We start from the raw sequence: 21,612 nt of genomic DNA, 5'->3' as shown, positions 1-21,612 counted from the left end.
GAGAGAGAGAGAAAGCCTTTTTATGAGATGATCTCATTGTAAGATTTACATTCAATATATTTGGACTGGTTGACTGAATTGGATTGTGTGTGTGTGTGTGTGTGTGTGTGTGTGTGTGTGTGTGTGTGTGTGTGTGTGTGTGTGTGTGTGTGTGTGTGTGTGTGTGTGTGACAGAGAGAGAGAGAGAGAGCCTTTTTATGGGATGATCTCATTGTAAGATTCAAATTCAATATATTTAGACTGGTTGACTGAATTGGATCTTGTGTGTGTCTCTCTCTGTGCATGTGTGTTTCCATATGTGTCCATATTTGTGATTGCGTGGCTGTTATATATATTTTTTTTTTGCCGATTTTTTTCATTTAACAAGTATACCTTGGCATGTTCAGCATTTTTTCAGCTGTCCATTTTGCTTTTCCAATTTTTCTGTTTAAGTTATTACTATTGCGCTAAATCATAGCATTGCTGCTGTTTTATAAGATTTGTGCTAAATATAGTATTTCTGATTAATTATAGTTTTTCTACCAAATCATAGTACAGTATTTTTGCTTTTTATAGGATTTTTATAGGATATTTATATTGCTTAATATAGTACTTCTGCTTATTATAGGATTTGTGCTTAATATAGTATTTCTGCTAAATGTAGTATTTATGCTTAATCATAGTATTTCTATATATTTCTGCCAGGTCCCCAGGCAGCCAATCCTCTGTGAGGACTGAGGCAGTCAAATTTACATATCAGGGCCTGCACGGCTTCCCAGCCAGCCAATCATATCTGAGGGATGAGACATTCAAATTTACAAATCAGGGCCTGGACGGCTTCCCAGCCAGCCAATCATATATGTGGGCTGAGGCATTCAAATTTGCATATTGGGGCCTTTGTGGCTTCTAAGCCAACAAGTCATCGATGTCATATATCTCTAAAAATTCATATTTTAATGATAAATTGTCAACACTTGACGATTCCCCCATCTCTTCTGAACAAAACGGTGTAAGAATGACCGTTCTGGCCAATACAGTTAGGAAATTATGGTCATTTGTTTGAGGGGAATCCCCACTATGAGAAATAGGTCGTGTCCAAATTCATGGGCTGCATCCTCCTGAGGCCGCATTTGTAGACCAATTATTTCACAGCGACGCGCCGAAGGCTGTCCAAATTCGTAGACTCCCCCGAATGCAGCCGACAAATGCGTCCTCCTTTTCCCCGAATTTGAAGGATGGGTCGGGTGTGTCCTTCGTGGCCTACCATATCCCAGAATTCATAGCGCGGCCCAGCCAAACTCCAGTTTCCAACAATGGTGGCCGCTACTAAGTTTTAAAATTACTCATACTAATCTTTCTGGGTCACAAAAGAAACTTTTAACATATTTTCAGGCGAGAAAGTAGCTGTGTAAACATCAAATATCTGCTCGGTTTATCAAGATATCGCATATTTGCAAAAGTGCTTCGATGTTTTCGGAGACGTCTGCTACCCACCAGCTCGATAGCTAGCCGGGAGCTCGAGGGTTACTGATGCGGCCGAGAACGGCACAACTCCCGGCACATCATTTTCAGATCACCGCGGACTTTCGCTGCTCGAGTTAAACGTAATATATAAGTCACTTAGACAACCTAAAAATGTTATTGTTGGGCTTTTTTTCAGTGTTTTGTTTGTTCGTGAGTAAATCGGTTTGGCTGAGATTAAAGTTATTGGATTAGATTAGATAAAATAAAACTTTATTAATCCCCCGGGTGGGTTCCTCCTTGGTTTTTACACAGCTGACTAAACGTGAAACAGAAAACTGATTAAACAGAAGGGTGAGACGGTCGAGAATTTACACCAGTGTCCTGTTATATTTTAGATAGCAAGGAGCAGACGGCTGAGTTTATTAAACTCCATCGAGACAGCGGTGACGCTAATCAGAAGGCTAGACCGTCCAATTTCATGGCCATTTACTTCCGGCCTACGCCTTCCGGCCTATGCCTTCTGAGGACCCGGCCCACGTAGACCACGAAGGCCGGGTCCTCAGGAGGATGCGGCCCATGAATTTGGACACGACCATAGACTACAAAAATCCTGTCTCTGTGCTGCGTGTGTGCACCTGTTTTGGCGGGAAAAAGTACACAGCCTCTGTGAATTCAAATTTAGCAGCTCCCAGGCTGCTTGACTGAAAACATGCTTCTCTCTCCATGTGTGTGTGTGTGTGTGTGTGTGCGTGAGAGAGAGAGAGAGAGACCCTCTTTAGGACAGCATCTCATTGTTGGAAAAAATTATAATATATTCAGACTGGTTGACTGACATAGACCCTCCGTGTGTGTCTCTCTCTGTGCATTTGTGTATACATATTTGATTTTGTGTGTATCTGTTGGCTGTTCCTTCTTGTTTTTTAAATTTATTTTTATTTCTTTATTTTTTTTCACAGGTGAACAACAATTAGTTTTGAGGGAACTTAACCATGTTCCGTTTTTTTTTTTTTTCAGCTTGTCATCTTGCTTTTCCAGTATTTTCTCTTAAGTTATAACTATTCTGCTCAATCATAGTATTTGTTCTAAATCATTGTTATTATGCTATATTGTAGTATTTCTGCTAAATCATACTATTTCTACTATATTATATTTTTCTTTCTAAATATAGCATTTCTGCTATATAATTGTATTTCGGCTATGTTATAATATTTGTGCTAAACCAGAGTATTTGTGCTGAAACATAGTATTTCTGCCAAATGATAGTATTTCTGTCAAATCATAGTATTTGTGCTAAAACATAGTCTTAATTTAAAATTACAATATTCATAGTTCATCACAGTGTCTCTGGTAAATCACAGTATTTCTGCTATGTTGTACTATTTTTCTAAATCATAGTGTTTCTGTAATGCTTAAGTATTTTTGGCTAAATATATTCTTTCTGTTATCTTATACTATTTCTCCTAAATTCTTGTATTTTTGTACGTTTTGCATACAGCTTCAGCTTTAAAGCATCCACACTGCATTTTCGCAGGAAATGCAAATTTTTCTAGTTTAGATTTGATTTTCTAATTTTCTAGACTTCTAAAAGTCTAAGAAAAGAAATCAAGGCTTTACTTCTCAAAAGTATTTCTTCTGTTTTCAGCCAAATATCTCAGACAGATTGATTCACAAGAAGCAACACTGCAATCAAACCATTTGAAGAATCCTTCTCATTCTTGTGACACAACTTGGAGTGAGCTCACTTGTTTGCAGGATATTATTGTCAATACTGAGCTGTCTTTACAAGATAGGCACTTCTATAACTCTTCTAAATCTAATACTGAATAATACCAGTAATACTGAACACTTCAGATCAGCTAAGATTGATTTCTTAGTGCGAGATGGTGGGTAAGTAGTGACATATATTGACTGGGTAAAGAAATAATTATGCAAACTTTCCAATAATGATATCTGAACAACTTACAGCTATATACTCACAGTGTAAATCATGGACCTAAGCAACTGCTATAAGTGTACATTAAGTAATCACAATAATAAACTACACTACTTCACTATTGTGTAGATGTCATTGCACTACCAGAAGAGCTCTGACCCATCCATCCATCCATCCATCCATTTTCATCCGCTTTGTCCGGGGCCGGGTCGCGGGGGCAGCAGCCTAAGCAGCGGCTCTGACCCATCAGGCATAAACAGAAAGCCTCTGGAGGCTTGCCTTTGGTGTGATTATTTATATGAGCGTGAGGCCCTCTGGAATCATGTTACATTTTAAGAACAAAAATAGTTCATGACAACCCAATCTTTGATTTCTGTAAATGGTAAGTGGCCTGTATTTGTATTGGGCTTTTACTTAGTCCCTATGGACGCCAAAGCGTTTTACACTACATTCAGTCATCCACCCATTTACACACTGGTGATGGCAAGCTACATTGTAGCCATAGCTGCCCTGGGGCGCACTGACAGAGGCGAAGCTGCCGGACACTGGCACCACTGGGCCCTCTGACCACCACCAGTGGTCAGGGGGCCCAAGGACACAACGGGGCTCGAACCGGCAACCTTCCGATTAGAAGGTTAGAAGACGAACTGCCAACTCTTGAGCCACGATCGCCCCACTGTATTCTGCAAACATTATGAATAAGTTTTGATGCAGGATTCACAGATACAGTCAACCAATATCTCAGTATACAATTTAAACTGAGATATTGGTTACTGATAATAACGAACAAGTGAACATTTTGATGTGTTAGAAACAGGAGAAATGGGCAAGTACAAGGATTTGAGCGAGTTTTGCAAGGGCCTAATTGTGATGGCTAGTTGACTGGGTCAGCATCTATCAAAAGTGATCCGAGAAAGGAACAGTGGTGAACTAAATTTCAAATTCAAATTTTATTTGTCACGTACACAGTCATACACAGTACGATATGTAGTGAAATGCTTGGACAACTGCTCGTGACCTAAAGAGAACAAAAAAAGGAAAAGGCTATGAATAAGATAGGAAATAAATATGAAAAATTAAAAAGGGTAAATTTAACTAGGAAGGAATAAAATATAAATTAAGGTTAAAAATGAAATAACTGTACAACACAAATTAGAATGAAGGGTAAATTTAACTGGGAAGAATAAGATAAAGATAAATATATAAATTAAAGTTGAAAATAAAATAACTGTACAACAAAATACACAATACACAATATAGAACTATATAAGAATGTATGAAGAAATCTAAATATAAATAAATATATACACAATAACAGCAGCTGTACAAGTATTAACCGGAAATGAAGAATATAGTGACCAGTGTTGTGCAAAAACAAAGTCCATAAAGTCCAGTGTGTGTGTAAGAACCATATGTGTGGGTCAGTACTGTGTGGTGGTGTGATTGAGAGACCGTATCGCCTGCGGGAAGAAGCTCCTCCTCAGTCTCTCTGTGTTGGTCTTCAGGGAGCGGAATCGCTTTTCTGACCTCAGCAGAGAGAACAGTCTGTTGTTGGGATGGCTGAGGTCCTTCACGATCTTCCTGGCCTTGGTCCAGCACCGCCTCCTGTAGATTGAGTGCAGGTCAGGGAGCTCGGAGCGGATGGTGCGCTCAGCTGACCGCACAACCCTCTGTAGAGCTCGTCTGTCCTGCATGGTGCTGTTCCCGAACCAGGTTAAGATGTTTCCCGCCAGGATGCTCTCTATGGTGCACGAGTAAAAGTTCCTGAGCACCTTGGAGGGCAGTTGGAAGTCTCTCAAGCGTCTGAGGTGGTAGAGACTCTGTCGGGCCTTTTTCACCACGGTGTTGATGTGACAGGACCATGACAGGTCCTGCGTGATGTGAACTCCGAGGTATTTGAAGCTGTCCACTCTCTCCACTGGGCACTCGTTGATGACGGGGGTCTGGTAGTTCCTCTCCTGCTTAGTGCTGAAGTCCACTATCAGCTCCTTTGTCTTACTGACGTTTAGAAGGAGGTTGTTCCTCTGGCACCAGTTCTCCAGATTCCTAATCTCCTTCACGTAGGCCGTCTCGTTGTTATCAGAGATCAGGCCCACCACGACGGTGTCGTCAGCAAACTTGATGATGGTGGTGGAGCTGGTAGTGGCCACACAGTCATATGTGTACAAAGAGTACAGCAGGGGGCTCAGAACACACCCCTGGGGGGCTCCAGTGCTGAGAGTGGTGGAGGCTGAGACATGTCCGCCCATCCGTACTGCCTGTGGTCTGCCAGTTAGGAAGTTGGAGATCCACTGACACATAGATGAGCTGAGTCCCAGATGCTCCAGCTTGGTGGTGAGTGTGGAGGGAATTATGGTGTTAAATGCAGAGCTGTAGTCTATGAAGAGCATTTTAACATAATTCCCCCTTCTAGTGTCCAAGTGAGTGAGTGATGTGTGGAGGAGATGAGAGATGGCATCGTCTGTGGAACGATTTGGACGGTAAGCGAACTGTAGTGGGTCCAGTGTGTCTGGTAGTGAAGAAATGATGAAGTCTCGGACCAGGCGTTCAAAGCACTTCATCACTACTGAGGTGAGGGCTACAGGGCGATAGTCATTGAGAGAAGCAGGGTGGGGTTTCTTCGGGACAGGAACAATGATGGACTCTTTGAAGCATGTGGGGATCACCGACTGAGATAAAGAGATGTTGAATATCTCAGTGAACACAGGAGCTAGCTGGTATGCGCAGTCTCTTAGGATACGACCTGGGATGCAGTCTGGTCCTGCTGCTTTCCTGGTGTTCACTCTCTTGAAGGCTCTCCTTACTTCATGCTCGGAGATGACGAGCACGTTTCCGGTGCTGGCAGTATCTTCCTGTCTGCAGCCGTTAGCGCCGCTAACACTAGCATTGTTGGAGACCTTAGCTGCAGCCTCGAAGCGAGCATAGAAAGTGTTCAGCTCGTCTGCCAGAGTCACGGCCGCGTTCGTCATACCGGTTGTTGGTGCTTTATAGTCCGTTATTGTCCTTAGTCCCCGCCACAGGCTCCTAGAGTCACTCTGTTGGAGTTGTGACTCTAGTTTCCTCCCGTAGCGCTGCTTCGCCTCTTTCACCGCCCTCCGCACGTTATATGACGCGGCTTTGTACGGGTCCATGTCCCCCGTCATGAGTCCCTAGCGACAGTGTCATTGGTGAACGTGGAGAGCGAAGGCATCAAGTTGGACGGCTGTGTGTGTGTGTGCATTGCTTACTTGGGGACTACCTGGGATTCATCATTTCATCAATTTCATAGTGTGTTCGTTACAACATAATGGGTTGAAACAAATGCTCTATACTTCTTTGAAATGACTGGTCTCTCATCTTCATGCTTGTAAGTTCCATCTTACATTAGCTATCATCCAATTCCAAAAGGCCTTTGAGTTGCTCTTAACTAATCATGCTACTCTTCCATTTGTGGCAACAAGTCACAGCCCACACTCAACACCTATACATAATTACATAAATGTAATTTCTTCTGACAAAAAAGAAAAATTGACTTCTTAACAAAATTGGCTGTGTGAAAATGCCCCAGCTGAGCCCAGGGCTTATTAAAGCAGCTATCAATCTCCTCTTCTTCATTTCTGCCTCTTTTAGTAGCAGGAGTGATTGGATGCAGCATTCATAGCTCTAGGGAGGGAAAATGCATTTCCCAGAACTGCCTGCAAGCCTGTCGGTGAGGAATCTCAGACCTCGAGCATTTTTTTTCTCACCAGAATGGACCTTGTAACTGAGTTTCTGAGGTGCTAGCCCAGGAGAGCTAACAACCCCCTAACCTTGACACTGCGGCGGGACAGATGAGGGGAAAAGATATATCTTGTATATAGTTTCACTTGAGCCTTGGCCAGGTGCAGGTCATAGCAAGGAGTGCTCATTAGCCAGTCTTGCTTATTAGCCACGGAAAAGAGGGGTGAAAAAGAGAGGCTGTCAGTGTAAGAGATTGCAAGGGAAAGAATTCCTAATTTATCCAAATCCTTGGCTAATCCAGTGACTCCCTGTTCCCTAATCCTCTCTATTCTCAACACAAGAAGCAGAAAGGGTTTATAATAGTACAGAGGCATCGGGAGGAAGAGTAGAAATTTTGCTAGACAAGAGCTCAGATGAGAAGCGGCTGCTAAACGATGGGCAGTTATTATCTGAAGGAGCCACTGGCGCTGCTGGATGACTACTTAAGACTATTAATGGCAGCAAAATGCCAAGGTCAAACTGCTCACTTCTTTGACCAAACCTCCCACACTACATTTACATAATCTCTCAGGCTTTATATGCGAGTTGAGAGAAAGAACCACTTATTTTTTTAAATAATTCATTCATATTCTTACAAAGGAGTTAAACAGTTTGCTTAAATAAGATGTTGGTGTTAACTTAGAATGCAGAAATTAGCAGTTCTTTGATTTGTTTTACATGTAATGCTTAACTTACTACTATTAATAAGGCAAGTACTACAAACATTCATGTTTTCTCAGGCTGAGTATAGTAAAGCTTTGGCATTTTATTTAGCAGTGATATTTATATTCTAAATGGGTTTTTTTGCCAATTGCCCAGTTTAAGGCCTGCAGAACTACACAGAATTTCCAATAGTGTCAAATATAGTGATTCTATAATAATAAGCTAAATAGAACTTAGAACCTTTTTATTGTCATTGTGCATTTGCCTTCACAAGGAAATTAGGTACCAAGACCACAAAAGTGTGAAGTACAGAAAACAATATACAAAGAAGAAAAACAATTTAAGTACAACAATAGAAGTACACTGTATACACAGTGTATGAGTTACAGAAACATTCTGGGGGGGTATGTACAAGGGCAATAATATAATATAATAAATAGGGTGGAAGGGCTATGGCCATTAAGGATGGGGATGGTAATTGCACATCTGCTAGAATATTGCACAGAAACCAAAATATTGCACAGAAAAAGGAAGGACCAAAATATTTCACAGGGAATGGCAGCATGAGAGTCAATTGCAGCGACAGAATAAAGTCTGTTCACACTCTTAATTTGCATTAATGGTTCTGACAGGCGGTAGAAGCTGTTCTTTAGTTTATTGGTTTTGCACCTGATGGATCTGCACCTTTTTCCGAAGGGCAGGACAACATTAGAGTAAAATATGAATAATTTACTATGATACGTGTTATTTATGTTAGCCATGTGTCACGATGCTCTGTCCTAGAGCCTGACAGAGCAGCTTAGTAGCTAAGTACTGCAAAAAAAAAAAATGCATTGATCATGATTAGGCTGCATGTATACATCAGCAGTTCTTTGGCTAGCTGGGTGAGCATAAAGAATATATGATTTTTCTTATACAAAATCCATCAGAAAGTATATGAAGAGTACTCTGTTGTTCAAAAGTATATTACTCTTTGACTGGGAGGGCCTCATGCACTGACAAGTAACATTTTTTTAATATTGTTTGTCTCCTGTTATTTGTGGTGTGCAGAAATTGACATTGAGCGCTGTGTCCGTGAGTCCATCAGCCTGTTCTGCTGGACCCCAAAGAGTGCAACATACCGACAACATGCTCAGCCTCCAAAGGTTGCGGGCGACAATGGCTTTGCGAAAACGTCAACATACTACTCGTCTGACTACCAGGACATGCCCAAAACAGACCTGGTGAGTTTTACTCTCATACACATAAATTGCAAGGGGGACAAAAGGTCTAAATTTAAAGTTGCCTAGCAACTGCCTAGCAATTGACTAACTTAAATGTTTTTAACCTTGATGTACCTACAATACCTTAAGGCAGAGCTTCCCAAAGCGTGGGACCGGGCCCCTAGGGGGTAGGGGTGCAACGATACACAAAATTCACGGTTCGGTTCGATACTTTGGTGTCACGGTTCGATATTTTTTCGATACAAAAAAAATGTTCATGCCTTTTTAATTTGTCATTTATTAAAATTATAAATATATATTTTAACTCAAAAGTACAGTTTTTAAATTTTACCCTAACCCTTGTGCGCGTTTTTTATTTTGACAGCGAATGCGCACCTGCGGACCACTTATGTGCAGCCCTGGTTATTTAGCTCGTCATATTGCAGCCACAGAAATTCTTTTGTCCATGAAACCATAAAGCTGCACTTTCTTTTTGCTTTATAGTCTGATTTGTCATAACTTCTCCGTTTTGTGGTAAGCTTTTCTTTGGCTGTCACTTCTTCACCCTGACCTGTCTTATTTGGCTCAGCAGAACTGAAATGCTTTTACACACGCACTCACATAAGCTCAGCGATTCTCTGCGCGATCAACCTCTCACATGTTTAAGCTTGCTGCGGGAGATTTCACTTGTCATGTTTGCATAGTAAGCTAACGATTAATAAGACGATGTCAGAGGAATTGGTGCACAAATTTTCATCACTCACAGATCAGTGCTGTCGCTCTCTATACACAGTTCGCACGATTGCAAAGTGAAAGCAAAAAACAAGCGCAAATTCAAACGCGATTTCAATATGTCACATATTGACAGTGGCTCACCGATGCCAATGACATAATTACCCAGCTACATTTCTGAAAGAATGCAAAAGCATTGACATATATTTTTCCTTCCTACAATAGCCCGACGGGCAGGGAAGAGATAGATTTTGGTAGCCCGACTGAAAAAATCGCTAGCTCCAGGACGTCGGGCTAGCGATATTGCAAGCCCTGTATCTGATTGAGGAATCACTCATCTTTGGAAAAGAGAGTTTATTACAGAGAAATGTCTCTTTCCAAAATAAAAGCTATACTATCCGCTTCTTCTGGGCTATATTCTCAGCAGCATAAGGAGAATCATGTGCTAACAGCTGTCTAAATGACTCGGCTAAAGTTAGTAGCATGCTTGTTGTTTTTGTCTTTGCACTAGGATGATGTCGGCGTAAATGTGCAGTCATATTCGTTGTGTTCCCACTAGTGCTTTCAGGTTAATCTCGTTGAAATGACCTTAACGCCACAACACGGCAAATCTCCGTTAACGAGCTACCGCCGATCGCCCCGTGCATGGGGCTAGACGGCCAACACGTTAACGAGCTAACTACGCTAACACACTAGCTCCCACCCATGTAATTGAGCATTGCACGGCACATCCAACATACTGTTTTACTTTAGTCCATGACTCGCTTACCTTCAGGGTCATACGTCACATGAAAACCAAAATAATTCCAAACGCCAGATCTGAATGGGGGAGGTCCATGTTACAAGGAGAGCTTAACTTCTGTCTTGCTAGCTTGCCCTGCGCTCTTCCTTCTGACTATGCTGTCTGTGTTGAGCGCTCAGTGGATCTGCGCTCAACAGTGCAGCCTAGGCGGAGTAGTCGAACGCAGATTCACTGAGCGCTCAACACAGACAGCATCGTCAGAAGGAAAGTTGATAAAATAAATTACAAATGTTGTATTGTTCGATACATATGCGTACCGAACCGAAAGCACTGTATCGAACGGTTCAATATCGATACGAATATCGTTGCACCCCTACTAGGGGGGGGGTCCAGAGCCATCGCAGGGGGGGGGTATGAAAAGGAAAACAAAAACGCTTGGACACTGCTACGGAGCGGCCACACAAACGCAAAGTAGGAGATGAAGCATCGCTGAATATGTTTCCAAACCAACTTCATTTTAAGCCAAAGACTAGAAAATCTGGTGAAGCATGTTTTCCCTTTGGTTTCACCTGCACAAGTGCCAAGGTAGGTCTCCCCTGCAGAATTGGTTTTCCCTTCGTCGGGAGCAGCGCTGGGCTGTTTAAATCACGGACAAACAGGATCCCACATTCTTGATTTTTAGTTCAGAAACAGTTGTTGTAACGACTAACTACTCCTGACATTTTGGAGATGTTAGCTCTTTGTACAGTAAAGTTAGAGCGGGATCCAAATAACATCAGGCCGTTTCTGCCACGATTTGTTCCCCCGGTTCAAATCACAGACAAACAGTATCCTACAGTTGTTTTTGAACCCATTTTGCACAGAGAGGCATTTTTTTGAAAAATGTATTGATAGCAATGTTGAATATTATTACACAGGAAAAAAACAACTGCACATAAAATAATCACAACGTGATGCCTCTGCCTTTCTAAATAGAGGGACAGTAACTGCGTGTATATGTAAGCGTGTAAAACCTGCAGATAGTCAGATTAACAGTATTTTGTCTCTATCTGCCATTCTGCAATTTATCTCATGTAAACAATAACGTGGCGCACAGCGTGACGTGAAAAAAGGCACATACCTTTGACGTTGCATGACGAACTCTGTATTCCTCGTCCACACGTAAACGCAAAAAATCTCCGTTTTTGGTGATTCGAAACGCCGTTTACATGTGGACGAAACAGCTGCGTTTTCAAAAATACCCCTGTAGTTATGGAAGTAGCGCAAATTAGTTAGTAGGCCTAGTTTATTTTATTACTACCTCTAATTTATTGCTGATTACTTGTATTTGCTTAATTGTTTACTAAATGTTTGACATGTGAAATAATCCGCAGTGGAGCAAAATATGGGTGTGTGTGGTTGGAGGATGTGTTCGTGCGTGCACGCGGGCGTGCGCCCGGGGGCACAAACATTTTTCTTGTAAAACAAAGGGGGGCCTCGCAAAAAAGGGCATGTACTAATTAATTAAATTAATCGCATCCCCTGTGTCTGCTCATTTGCTGCCTTGTTAAGTTAATTTTGTAATAAAATACTAATAATACAGAAAATGTCTCATGGTAAAAATTATGTAAATGTAATTATATAAGAAAATACAGACTAACAATCTGCTTCAGTGATATATTGAGTAATATTATTTTTGTAGTAATAGGTCAAAATCAGTGTATGACTTGTACTTTTATCTGCAGTGTAATTAGACTGTGAGTTAGATTTTACTTGTGAAAAACTTTTCTATGTTTCTATGATTCTTGCTACTTCCACACTGCATGAGAAACTAAACTGACTCACTAACTCAACATCAGTTGTCTTAACTAATCAGGATGTGATAATAGAGAAGCAAAATGACTCCAGCTGACCTTTTAACAAGAGTTGGGGAAATTGTTCACCCCACACTCACGCACACTGGCATACTTTGTAGCCCATGTTGTGTTTAAGTTGCAGACCAGCGAACCATCCTTTTTTAATCATTACTGTCCGCTCTGTGACATTAATGTAAAGGTTATCCTGTGAAATATAAAAAACATTATAATAATGTTTAAATTTTTCTATTTCCCAGACTAAGATTAAATAATTGGTATATTTCTTTATTATTTTCAGCTGTTGTTTTTTTTCTTTATTTTGTTGTTCTTTCGTTTTGCTTTATTGTGAGACAATCATAGGATGCAGGTTTTCTTTATATTTTGCACATCATTTTAAGCAACTTGGTTCCCGACATGAACTTATCTTACCAGCACTGACAAATAGTAACATTTTGGCTACAGTGACTCAAACGGCAGTAGAGCAGTTTGACACTGAGCCTGAACCTCTCAGTCATGTCCATGCTTTTTTGCCTCTACACCTTGGACATGAAGTTGGAGCTCTTGCCTTTGGTGTGATTTTTCATATCAACTGCAAGGCCCTCTGGAATTATTTTAAGATCAGAAAGAGTTCATGACAACCCAATCTTTGATATCCAGATTCTCCCAAAGTTATGAATACATTTTGATGCATGATTCACAACAGCTTTTTTATAGGATTCCTTTTAAAATGTTGTTACAAACTGTCTTGCAGTATTTACTTATTGGGCAAAACATGACCATTGATGGGTGAAGTGAACAACACTGATTATCTCTGCATTATGGTACCTGTTTGTGAGTGGAATATATTAGGTAGTAGGTAAAGATTTAGTCAAAAATTGATGTGTTAGAAGCAGGAAAAAAGGCAAACGGAAGGATTTGACCAAACTGGAAAAGGGCCAAACTGGGATGGCTAGACTACTGGTGCATCTTCAAAACTGTGGCTGTTTTGGGGTCTTACCAGTTTGCAATGGTCTATTAATAGCGTTCCAAGGAAGGAACAGTGGTGAAACCGTGATCTAGAATCTGAGAAATGTGCTGGACAAACAACTCTGATCCATGGAGGTCCCGACTCGCAAACACGACTTAAAAGTTCTGTTGCTAACATCTTAGTGCCAGATACCACTACACACCTTCAGTGGTCTAATGTAGTCCATTCCTCGATGAACCAAGGTTGTTTGGGAAGCAAAAGGGAGACCAACACAATATTAGGCTCAAACGAAACTCTTTCACTTTACCCAGGAGCATGTGCTATATGTTATTTTTCTTCTTGGATATAGGAAAACACAGGTATGGATAATTAACATGAAACATATGCACTTTAATATTTTATTACAGTTGTCTGATTGCTTGTTAATAGAAGTTTCTAATTAGTCAATCACATGACAGCAATAGTGCATTTAGACATGCAGACAAGGTCAACCTGCTGGAGTTCAAAATGAAGATCAGAATGGGGAAGAAAAGTGGCTTAAGTGATTTTAATCATGGCATAGTTGTTGAAGCTAGACAGGCTGTTCTGAGAAAGAGAAAATATCCAGCTAGCAGCAGTTCTCTGGCCAGAGGAAAATAGGCAGACTACTTCCAGCTGATAATGCAAATAAGCACTCGTTACAACCAGAAGATCATCTCTGAAAATACGACAAATGACATCAAACCTTGGAACAGATGGGTACAGTAGCAGAAGACCACATCGAGTGCAATTCCTGTCAGAACAGGAAGCTAAGGCTAAAATTCACACATGTTCACCAAAATAAATAAATAATAAATTAAAAAATTTACTCAGCGGATTAGGCAACATTTTGCCAATTTCTGCTGCCACATTAGGGTGGTAGGGTCAGAATATGGTGTAAACATCATCCAAGGAGGGCTCCATCATGTTCTGAAGGCAAAAGAGAATCCAACTTGGTACTAGTACAGTGTTCCCAACAAAGTGGCCAGTGAGCGTATACCAGTCGTGTTCACCATAAAAAGTGTTGATGCTTTTCTGACGAGTGTTTATTGATGTGATCCTGTGTTTCACGTGGGTCTTTTGTCTTTGTTTAGTATTTGTGGAGCAATCCTGTTTGCCTTTCACACATGAATGCATCATGTCCAGAAAGCTCACAAACATTCTTGTCAGCCCTATCTGCTGTGTGCCCAAGTGATTGCTCTAATCTTTCTCATTCAGCCCAGGCTCATTTGTATGGGTGGTGGCATTGATCTGTGACCGCATCTACGCGTACCCCACCTCTTGCTCTGAAAACATTCAGGCGTGAGTGCATTGTGTTGAAATGTCACTCTCATAAATGAAGGGACTGCTAACACTTTGAGTACATGCCAAACCAAGTTTACAGTCTGAATGGAGGGAAGTTCAAGCCCAAATCTCTTCCAAATCCAAAGTAAAACTCTTAAAATCTAATAAAAATGATGCATGCAGTCAGTTTGGCGGTTTCCTGGTTGTAACCTGCAGTTCCAAATATGATTTTCTCTGTTGCCCTCTTTTTTTTTTTTTTTTTAGTAAGAGAGCAGGAGGCTCTGTCAGCAGTTTCTCAGCCCTCATAGTGAACAGACATCCATCTCACTCGACAGCTGCTGTCCAGTCAGCTTGGTCTGAGTGACTGAATAGGGGAAAACAAGCTCTACTTCTCTTCTCACACAGTTTCCTGAGGTTACTTTCTAACTGGGCCACTGTTGACACATACTTTTCAACTTCTCAAGCTGAGGAAAATTAAATTTCTATTGGTATTATTATTATTATTATTATTGGACTTATGCAAAAGTTTCATTAATAGTGAATGTCACTGCAGACTCAGAACTTTGCTGTGCACTTAACAACTTTAAGGAAGTTTAGATTATGAAACAATTAGAAATGTGGATGTTGCAATCAGTTGTTGACAAATTATGTTATGTCTAAATTTTGACCTTCAGTGCTGCAGCATTAGCACATAAACTAAGTTGGTAGTTGTTAGGCAGGTGGTCATAATGCATTATGTCTGGTCGGGTCAGTTGTTAAAGTGCACGTCTAGATGTGTCAGCACAAATAGCGCAATAGTAATGATGGCAACTGCTGTGTCGCCAAAATTCAAACAGGAATTACGTGAGAAGCTGGAAAGTTTCCGTTTTAAAATCTTCTGAGTGTGTGTGTATGTGTGTGTCTGCTCTGTTGGGTATTTGTTGTCAGCGTTTTTCTCAGATCATGACCTCAATTATGCCTGTCTTTTCTTTGTCTGAGTGCAGACTTTGCAGATGAAATGAGATTCTCTTTTCGAAATTATGCTCAAACACCACAGACTGTCGGTTGATATGTGAGCATCCCAGCACAGTAATAATCATGTTCAGTCAAGGCACTCACTGACCTTGTCATCAAGCTTTCTCCAAGATGTACAACGCTGCTGTTCTGAAGTGAGTATATTAAGCGGCGGTGCGAGGGTGGGGTGAGCGTTGGCGTTTCCTTGTTTGTTTTCTCCAGCCTTGTACCATAACTGTTAGAGGATAGATGAGCATGAAAATCCAGTGCTGAAGTTTTCCTGTGGCTCAGGTTTAGGCTCATCACTGCCAGGCCAGTGAAATGCCAAAGTGTCATTAAGCCATTCTTGGATGCCTCACATTGCTCACTGTGACATTTAACTCACAGTGTGGTTCATCAGCCCAAACCAAAGACGGGCTCCATATTAATTTCTATTTCTGCCACTGTATTGTATGTCTGTATGTCTGGATATACAGCAGTATTGTCAGGCTAAGGTTTCATTCAGTCGCTTCCATTTTTTTTAAATTTTTTTTTTGGGGGGGGGGGGAATGATTATCGAAGACCAAACCACATTTTCTAAAGTTAACTCCAACCCTCTCTGAAGAACAGAAAGTGTCTTGTTACGATACACAGCAATTTGGGCGCTCATTGTGACGTGCACAGGAGAGTTTAGCATTGTTGGGTTGTCATAGCTACAGGTCTGCAATCTTCTCTGAATTATAAAGCCTATGCTTAAAGGGCATTTTAATCCAGTGACTAATCTTTAAAAATCATTCCTTAAAAGCAGACTCTGTCCTTTCACTACTTTTTTTCTGTACTTTTTGTTTATTATGTTTTAGACAGTTTTGCTCTTTTGCAATCTTGCCTCGGTACACCAGGGCAGTGAATTTTCAGCTGTCAGCAAGACTTTCAGCTTGAATTTAAGGGGTTTAACAAACGTTCTGGATTAACTGTTTAGGGATTACAGCCATTTTTGTGCATAGACCCCATTTAGGGGCAATCTGCATGTGGTGAATAAAGCCTTGATTGATTGATTGATTGATTGTAGATGCTCAAATATTATTGGAAAGTTGACTGGCAAGCAGTTTAATGGTCATAGCAGGTGAGGCATCTTCCCTTAGCATTTCATTACAAATTAAGCAGATTAAAGATTGTTGATTCCACATACTGACCTTGCGTTTGATTCCTTTTCACTGGAACTCATAATCTGAGATCCAAAGAGATGTTGATAAAAGTAAAGAAAACCATTATTAGGCTGAAAACCTCAAATAAACCTATCAGAGAGATAGCAAAAACTTTAAGAGTGATCAAATGAAAAATGTGGACCATTATTAAAAAGAATGAATACACTAGAGAGAGACATCAAAACCACTGAAAGACCACAAAAGATCACTAAAGTGCATAATGGCAGAATTATTTCCAGAATAACAACTTCACAACATCTGAGTTAAGAAAACAGTTGAGGAGTTAAACATAACATTAACATCTGCACTCTATATTGTCCCGTCTTCCTTCTCTCCCCTGAACCAGTTACATCAGATGGCCCCGCCCCTCCCTGAGCCTGGTTCTGCCGGAGGTTTCTTCCTGTTAAAAGGGAGTTTTTCCTTCCCACTGTCGCCAAGGTGCTTGCTCATAGGGGGTCATATGATTGTTGGGTTTTTCTCTATATGTACTATTGTAGGGTCCACCTTACAATATGTGATTTGGCGCTGTATAAAATTTGATTGAATTTTTTTAAATTATTATTAATCCTTTATTTATCCAGGTAAAAATCTCATTGAGATTAAAAATCTCATTTACAAGAGAGACCTGGCATCATAGCAACAAAAGTCACATACCACATAGGTATATAACATTTAAAACAAATACAATATCCCATACAAACATGTGTAAAATATACAATAACAGATCAAATTAAGAGTACATTAAAAACAATCACACTGAGTAAAAGAGCTGTTCTCTCGTTCCTTTAAGACAGACTTAAACTCTCCCAAGGTAACCAATTCTGATAATTTCAGTTCCTTCTGCAGATTATTCCAGGAAGCAGGGGCAGCGTATTTAAAAGCCCTTTTGCCCAATTCTGTTCTGATTTTTGGGACAATCAATTGTATGATTTTGTTCGAACGAAGGTTGTATTGGTTGTGGTTTTTACACATATAAACACATAAATAAGATGGAACCAGCCCAAGGAGAGATTTATAGATAAAAATCAACCAATGGGAGAGTCTACGAATATGCAAAGATGGACATTTAGTAGCAGCATACAAAGAACAATGATGTACACGACTTCCATAGCCAGTAATAAAACGTAAAGCACAATGGTACACAGTATCCAACCTCTTTAGGTAGTGGGCAGGTGCATTCATAAAAAGCAGGTCACCATAATCCAATAAAGGTAAAAAGGTTGCACGAATCAAATGTTTTCTCACTTGGAGGGAGAAACAGGATTGGTTTCTAAAAAAGTAACCTAGTTTTAGTTTTAACTTCGACACAAGCCTTTGAATGTGAGTCTTAAATGACAAATTCTGATCTATAATGATCCCTAGATACTTGTAAGATGTGACCATTTCAATTTCAGATCCTTGAATTGTTTTAATCTTAGGAGACGTAGCTAACAACTCTTTGCCATTTGAGAATAACATGAACTTGGATTTCTCTGGATTTAACACCAACTTAAGTTGAGTTAAATGGGACTGAAAGACATCAAAGGCAGACTGCAGAAATTGCAGGGTTTGTGCTACTGAAGGGGATGAACAATAAATAATTGTATCATCTGCATAAAGATGAAATGCTGCATTTGACAAATTATCACAAAGGTTGTTTTTGTAAAGAGAAAATAGCAATGGTCCTAATATGGAACCCTGAATATACAGAAGGTTGACCACAAGTTGCAAACCACTGGTTACACTCAAGAATAAGAAGGTCAGATTAAACTTTGCTGAACAAAATAGCCTGAAAAGAAAAAAATATTTTAACAGATGAAACCAAGATCAGCATCAGCAGAATGATAGGAAAAGTATGAAGGAGAAAAACAAATGAAGAAATGTGGTGTACCACATTATCTGTCAGACATGGAGGAGGCAGTATTAACGGATAGTTTATAAATGTATAAATCAGGATAAATTCTGAAGCTGTATTGCTCAGATTTGGACAAATGTGGTCGGCATGAAGCTGGACACTCTGGTGACAGTGGCAGAGAAAAGGACATTAAAGAAACTGCTGGACATTATGAACAATGCTGGGCATCCTCTGCACACGGCCATAAACAATCAGAAGAGTCTGTTCAGTGACAGGTTGCTTCTCCCCAAGACAAGAACTAACAGACTTAAAAACTCCTTTGTCCCACACGCCATCAAACTGTTTAACTCCTCTCTGGAGGGGAGAGGGAGGGGAAACAGGAAACAGGAGGACAAAGGAGGGGGGAACAACTAAGCTGTAGTGCCTCTTCACCTCACTGTACAATACCTTGTGCAATACTTTTTGTAAATAGTCAACAGTGCAATAGACTCAATACTTGAAATGTGCAATTCACTTGTATTTTTATTTTTATTCCTATTTATTCTATTTATCCCCTTTGTATACTTTATTTATATTCGTCTCTGTATTTATTTATATATATATATATATATATATATATATATATATATATATATATATATATATATATATATATATATATATATATATATATATATATATATAAAACAATTCTGTAACTGTAACTTCGGTCGTTGCTGTGCTTTTTTTTTGGAAGTCGAATTTCCCAGAGGAACCCACCCGAGGGATTAATAAAGTTCTATCTTATCTTATCTTATCTTATCTTAAATGCTACACTGAAAGAATACTGCAGAGGAAACTACAAAAGAAACTTTCTCAAAGCAAAGAAATGCCCAAGTCAGTCATCTGATCTCAGCCTAGCAGAGCATCCTTTTCAGTTACTGAGAAACTGAAGGCAGCCACAGTAAAGACCTAGCAGAGAATCTCAAGGGAGGAAACACAGAAGCATGGAGATTGTAGCCTGAAAAGGATTTCTGTCTAAATAATAAAAAAATGTAATACTTAAAATAATATTACTTTGTCCAATTATAGTTCTGACTGTAATTCATAAACCATTAAAATCCTCAAAAGTATCCACTTGAATCACATCTTGATTGTTTGATTTAAAATCCTCTGTGGTGGTATACAGAGGGAATACTACAAAAGTGTTTCATTATCCAAAAACATAGGCAGTGTAGTTACTGTCTGCATTGGAAAAGAAGTAAGTGTGTGTGTGTGTGTGTGTGTGTGTGTGTGTGTGTGTGTGTCAACATATGTGCATCTGCTGCACCTTGTTAATGATATATGCATGACCATTGCACCTGATTTCCTGCAGGACCTGCTCATACAGTGTCATCAGATTTTGACCTAAGTAGTATAGACAAACACAGTCGGCTTAAGCTCCTTATTAAGCATACCTATCAAACATTCACAGTGCTTGTGGGGAGTATAGTTGATGACTTGCAACTGAAACTGGCCAGGCAGCAGTAACCTCAAACAGGCAAAAGCAGATCAGACATGTCCAACATTCAGGGGGAATTTTGGACCACTTTTCCTTGCCAAACTGCCTCAGCTCAGCCGCACTCTCTGGTGTGAATGGCTGACTTAAGGTCATTCCACAAAATCTCCAAAAGGCACAGTTAATTCCCTCCTGCCGTCTATTGGCAACCCCTCCATAACCAGAGGTAGCAAAAACAACCCAAAGTCCTTTCTCCCTTACCTCTGGGATGATGTTATCATTTTGGTATACATTGGCACATTTACACCATTTATGTGGTGCTGTGTTTTCAACTTTCAACCTTATCTACAAAATATTTTCTCAGTCCTGCTGTGTGTGAGCTGCCAAGGTGCTCTTTGGTAACCTTAGGCATGCAGTGTTGTTTGTTTTTAGTGTGCCAGTCTTTCTAAAGTCATGGGCAACATGCCAGTTCAATAACTTTATGAACAGAGATTTTAACCAGCTCCAAAGATTCATTTTAGCCTTTAGCTGTTACTCTCTGGTTTTGTTTTGTTCTGATTTTTGTTTGGGTTTTTTTGTTTTTGTTTCTCGCATTTTCATTTTTCTTCCTTTCCCCCTCTGATTTAGCATTCTGCCAGTGGCTTTGGGTCACCTTAGCTGGGCATTGGCTGCCTGGCACAGCACTCAATCATTTCCATTAGGAGAATTTGTTAAACTCTACACTGACAAATACCTGACCTCTTTGAGGTGACTGTCTAAGAAATTTCCAGCTTTATGCAAATCAACAGTTCTTTGTCCTGAGATCTGATTTACATGAGCAGACGCTTCTTGTGAATAGCAAAATGCACATACTTTTTGCAGCCTACACTACACTATGAATATTGCACTGATTGATACACTATGATAAAGAACAACACTATATTTTGTGAGTCATTAGTTCATATGCATTGCGTGTATGTGTATGTATATGTATATATATATATAGGGGTAGGCCATTTATATGGATTCACTGTAATAACATGGGAATGGTTGGTGATATTAAAGTCCTGTTTGTGGCACATTAGTATGTGTGAGGGGGCAAACTCCTCAAGATGGGTGGTGACCGTGGTGGCCATTTAGAAGTCGGCCATCTTGGATACAACTTTTGTTTTTTCAATAGGAAGAGGGCCATGTGACTAGGGATGGGTATCGTTTAGGTTTTATCCGATACCGGTGCCAAACCGGTACTTTTGAAACAGTGCCGGTGCTTAAACGGTGCTCAAACCGGTGCTTAAAGACTGGAGAACACAAAATTGGTCCAAAAACCTCCCATGTTCAGCTGTTTTTTTGTAAAAAGATAACAATGTTAGCCTTTTCTGCAGCTATGGGGCATATATGGTATCACTCTTGGCTGGAAGCAGTGCTTAAACAATGGAAAAAACACAAACCTCTCATGTTTAGCTGTTTTCCACTTTTTCTTTGGTCATTTTAGCCTTTTTGGCCAGGGTGAAGGGAGTATCTGCCATCAAACAAGAAGACAGCCGCATGTAGCTATGATGATGTTTGCTAGTTCACCTTACATGCATTA

At 40.2% G+C, this 21,612-nt stretch overlaps 1 protein-coding gene across 2 annotated transcripts in view; it reads left to right on the top strand.

Moving 5' to 3' along the window:
* tbck (TBC1 domain containing kinase) overlaps window positions 1-21,612 on the top strand; it is a 63,801-nt gene that overhangs the window by 28,852 nt on the left and 13,337 nt on the right. For both annotated transcript variants that reach the window (XM_026171221.1, XM_026171220.1), the window contains exon 23: window positions 8,828-9,000. In XM_026171221.1, coding sequence (XP_026027006.1) covers window positions 8,828-9,000 — 173 coding nt within the window. The remainder of the gene's footprint in view (window positions 1-8,827; window positions 9,001-21,612) is intronic.

Source organism: Astatotilapia calliptera, chromosome 6, assembly GCF_900246225.1.
Source record: "Astatotilapia calliptera chromosome 6, fAstCal1.2, whole genome shotgun sequence".
Lineage (NCBI taxonomy): Eukaryota > Metazoa > Chordata > Actinopteri > Cichliformes > Cichlidae > Astatotilapia > Astatotilapia calliptera.
The sequence above is the reverse complement of the archived record's forward strand: the minus strand, read 5'-3'. Positions and strand labels throughout refer to the sequence as shown.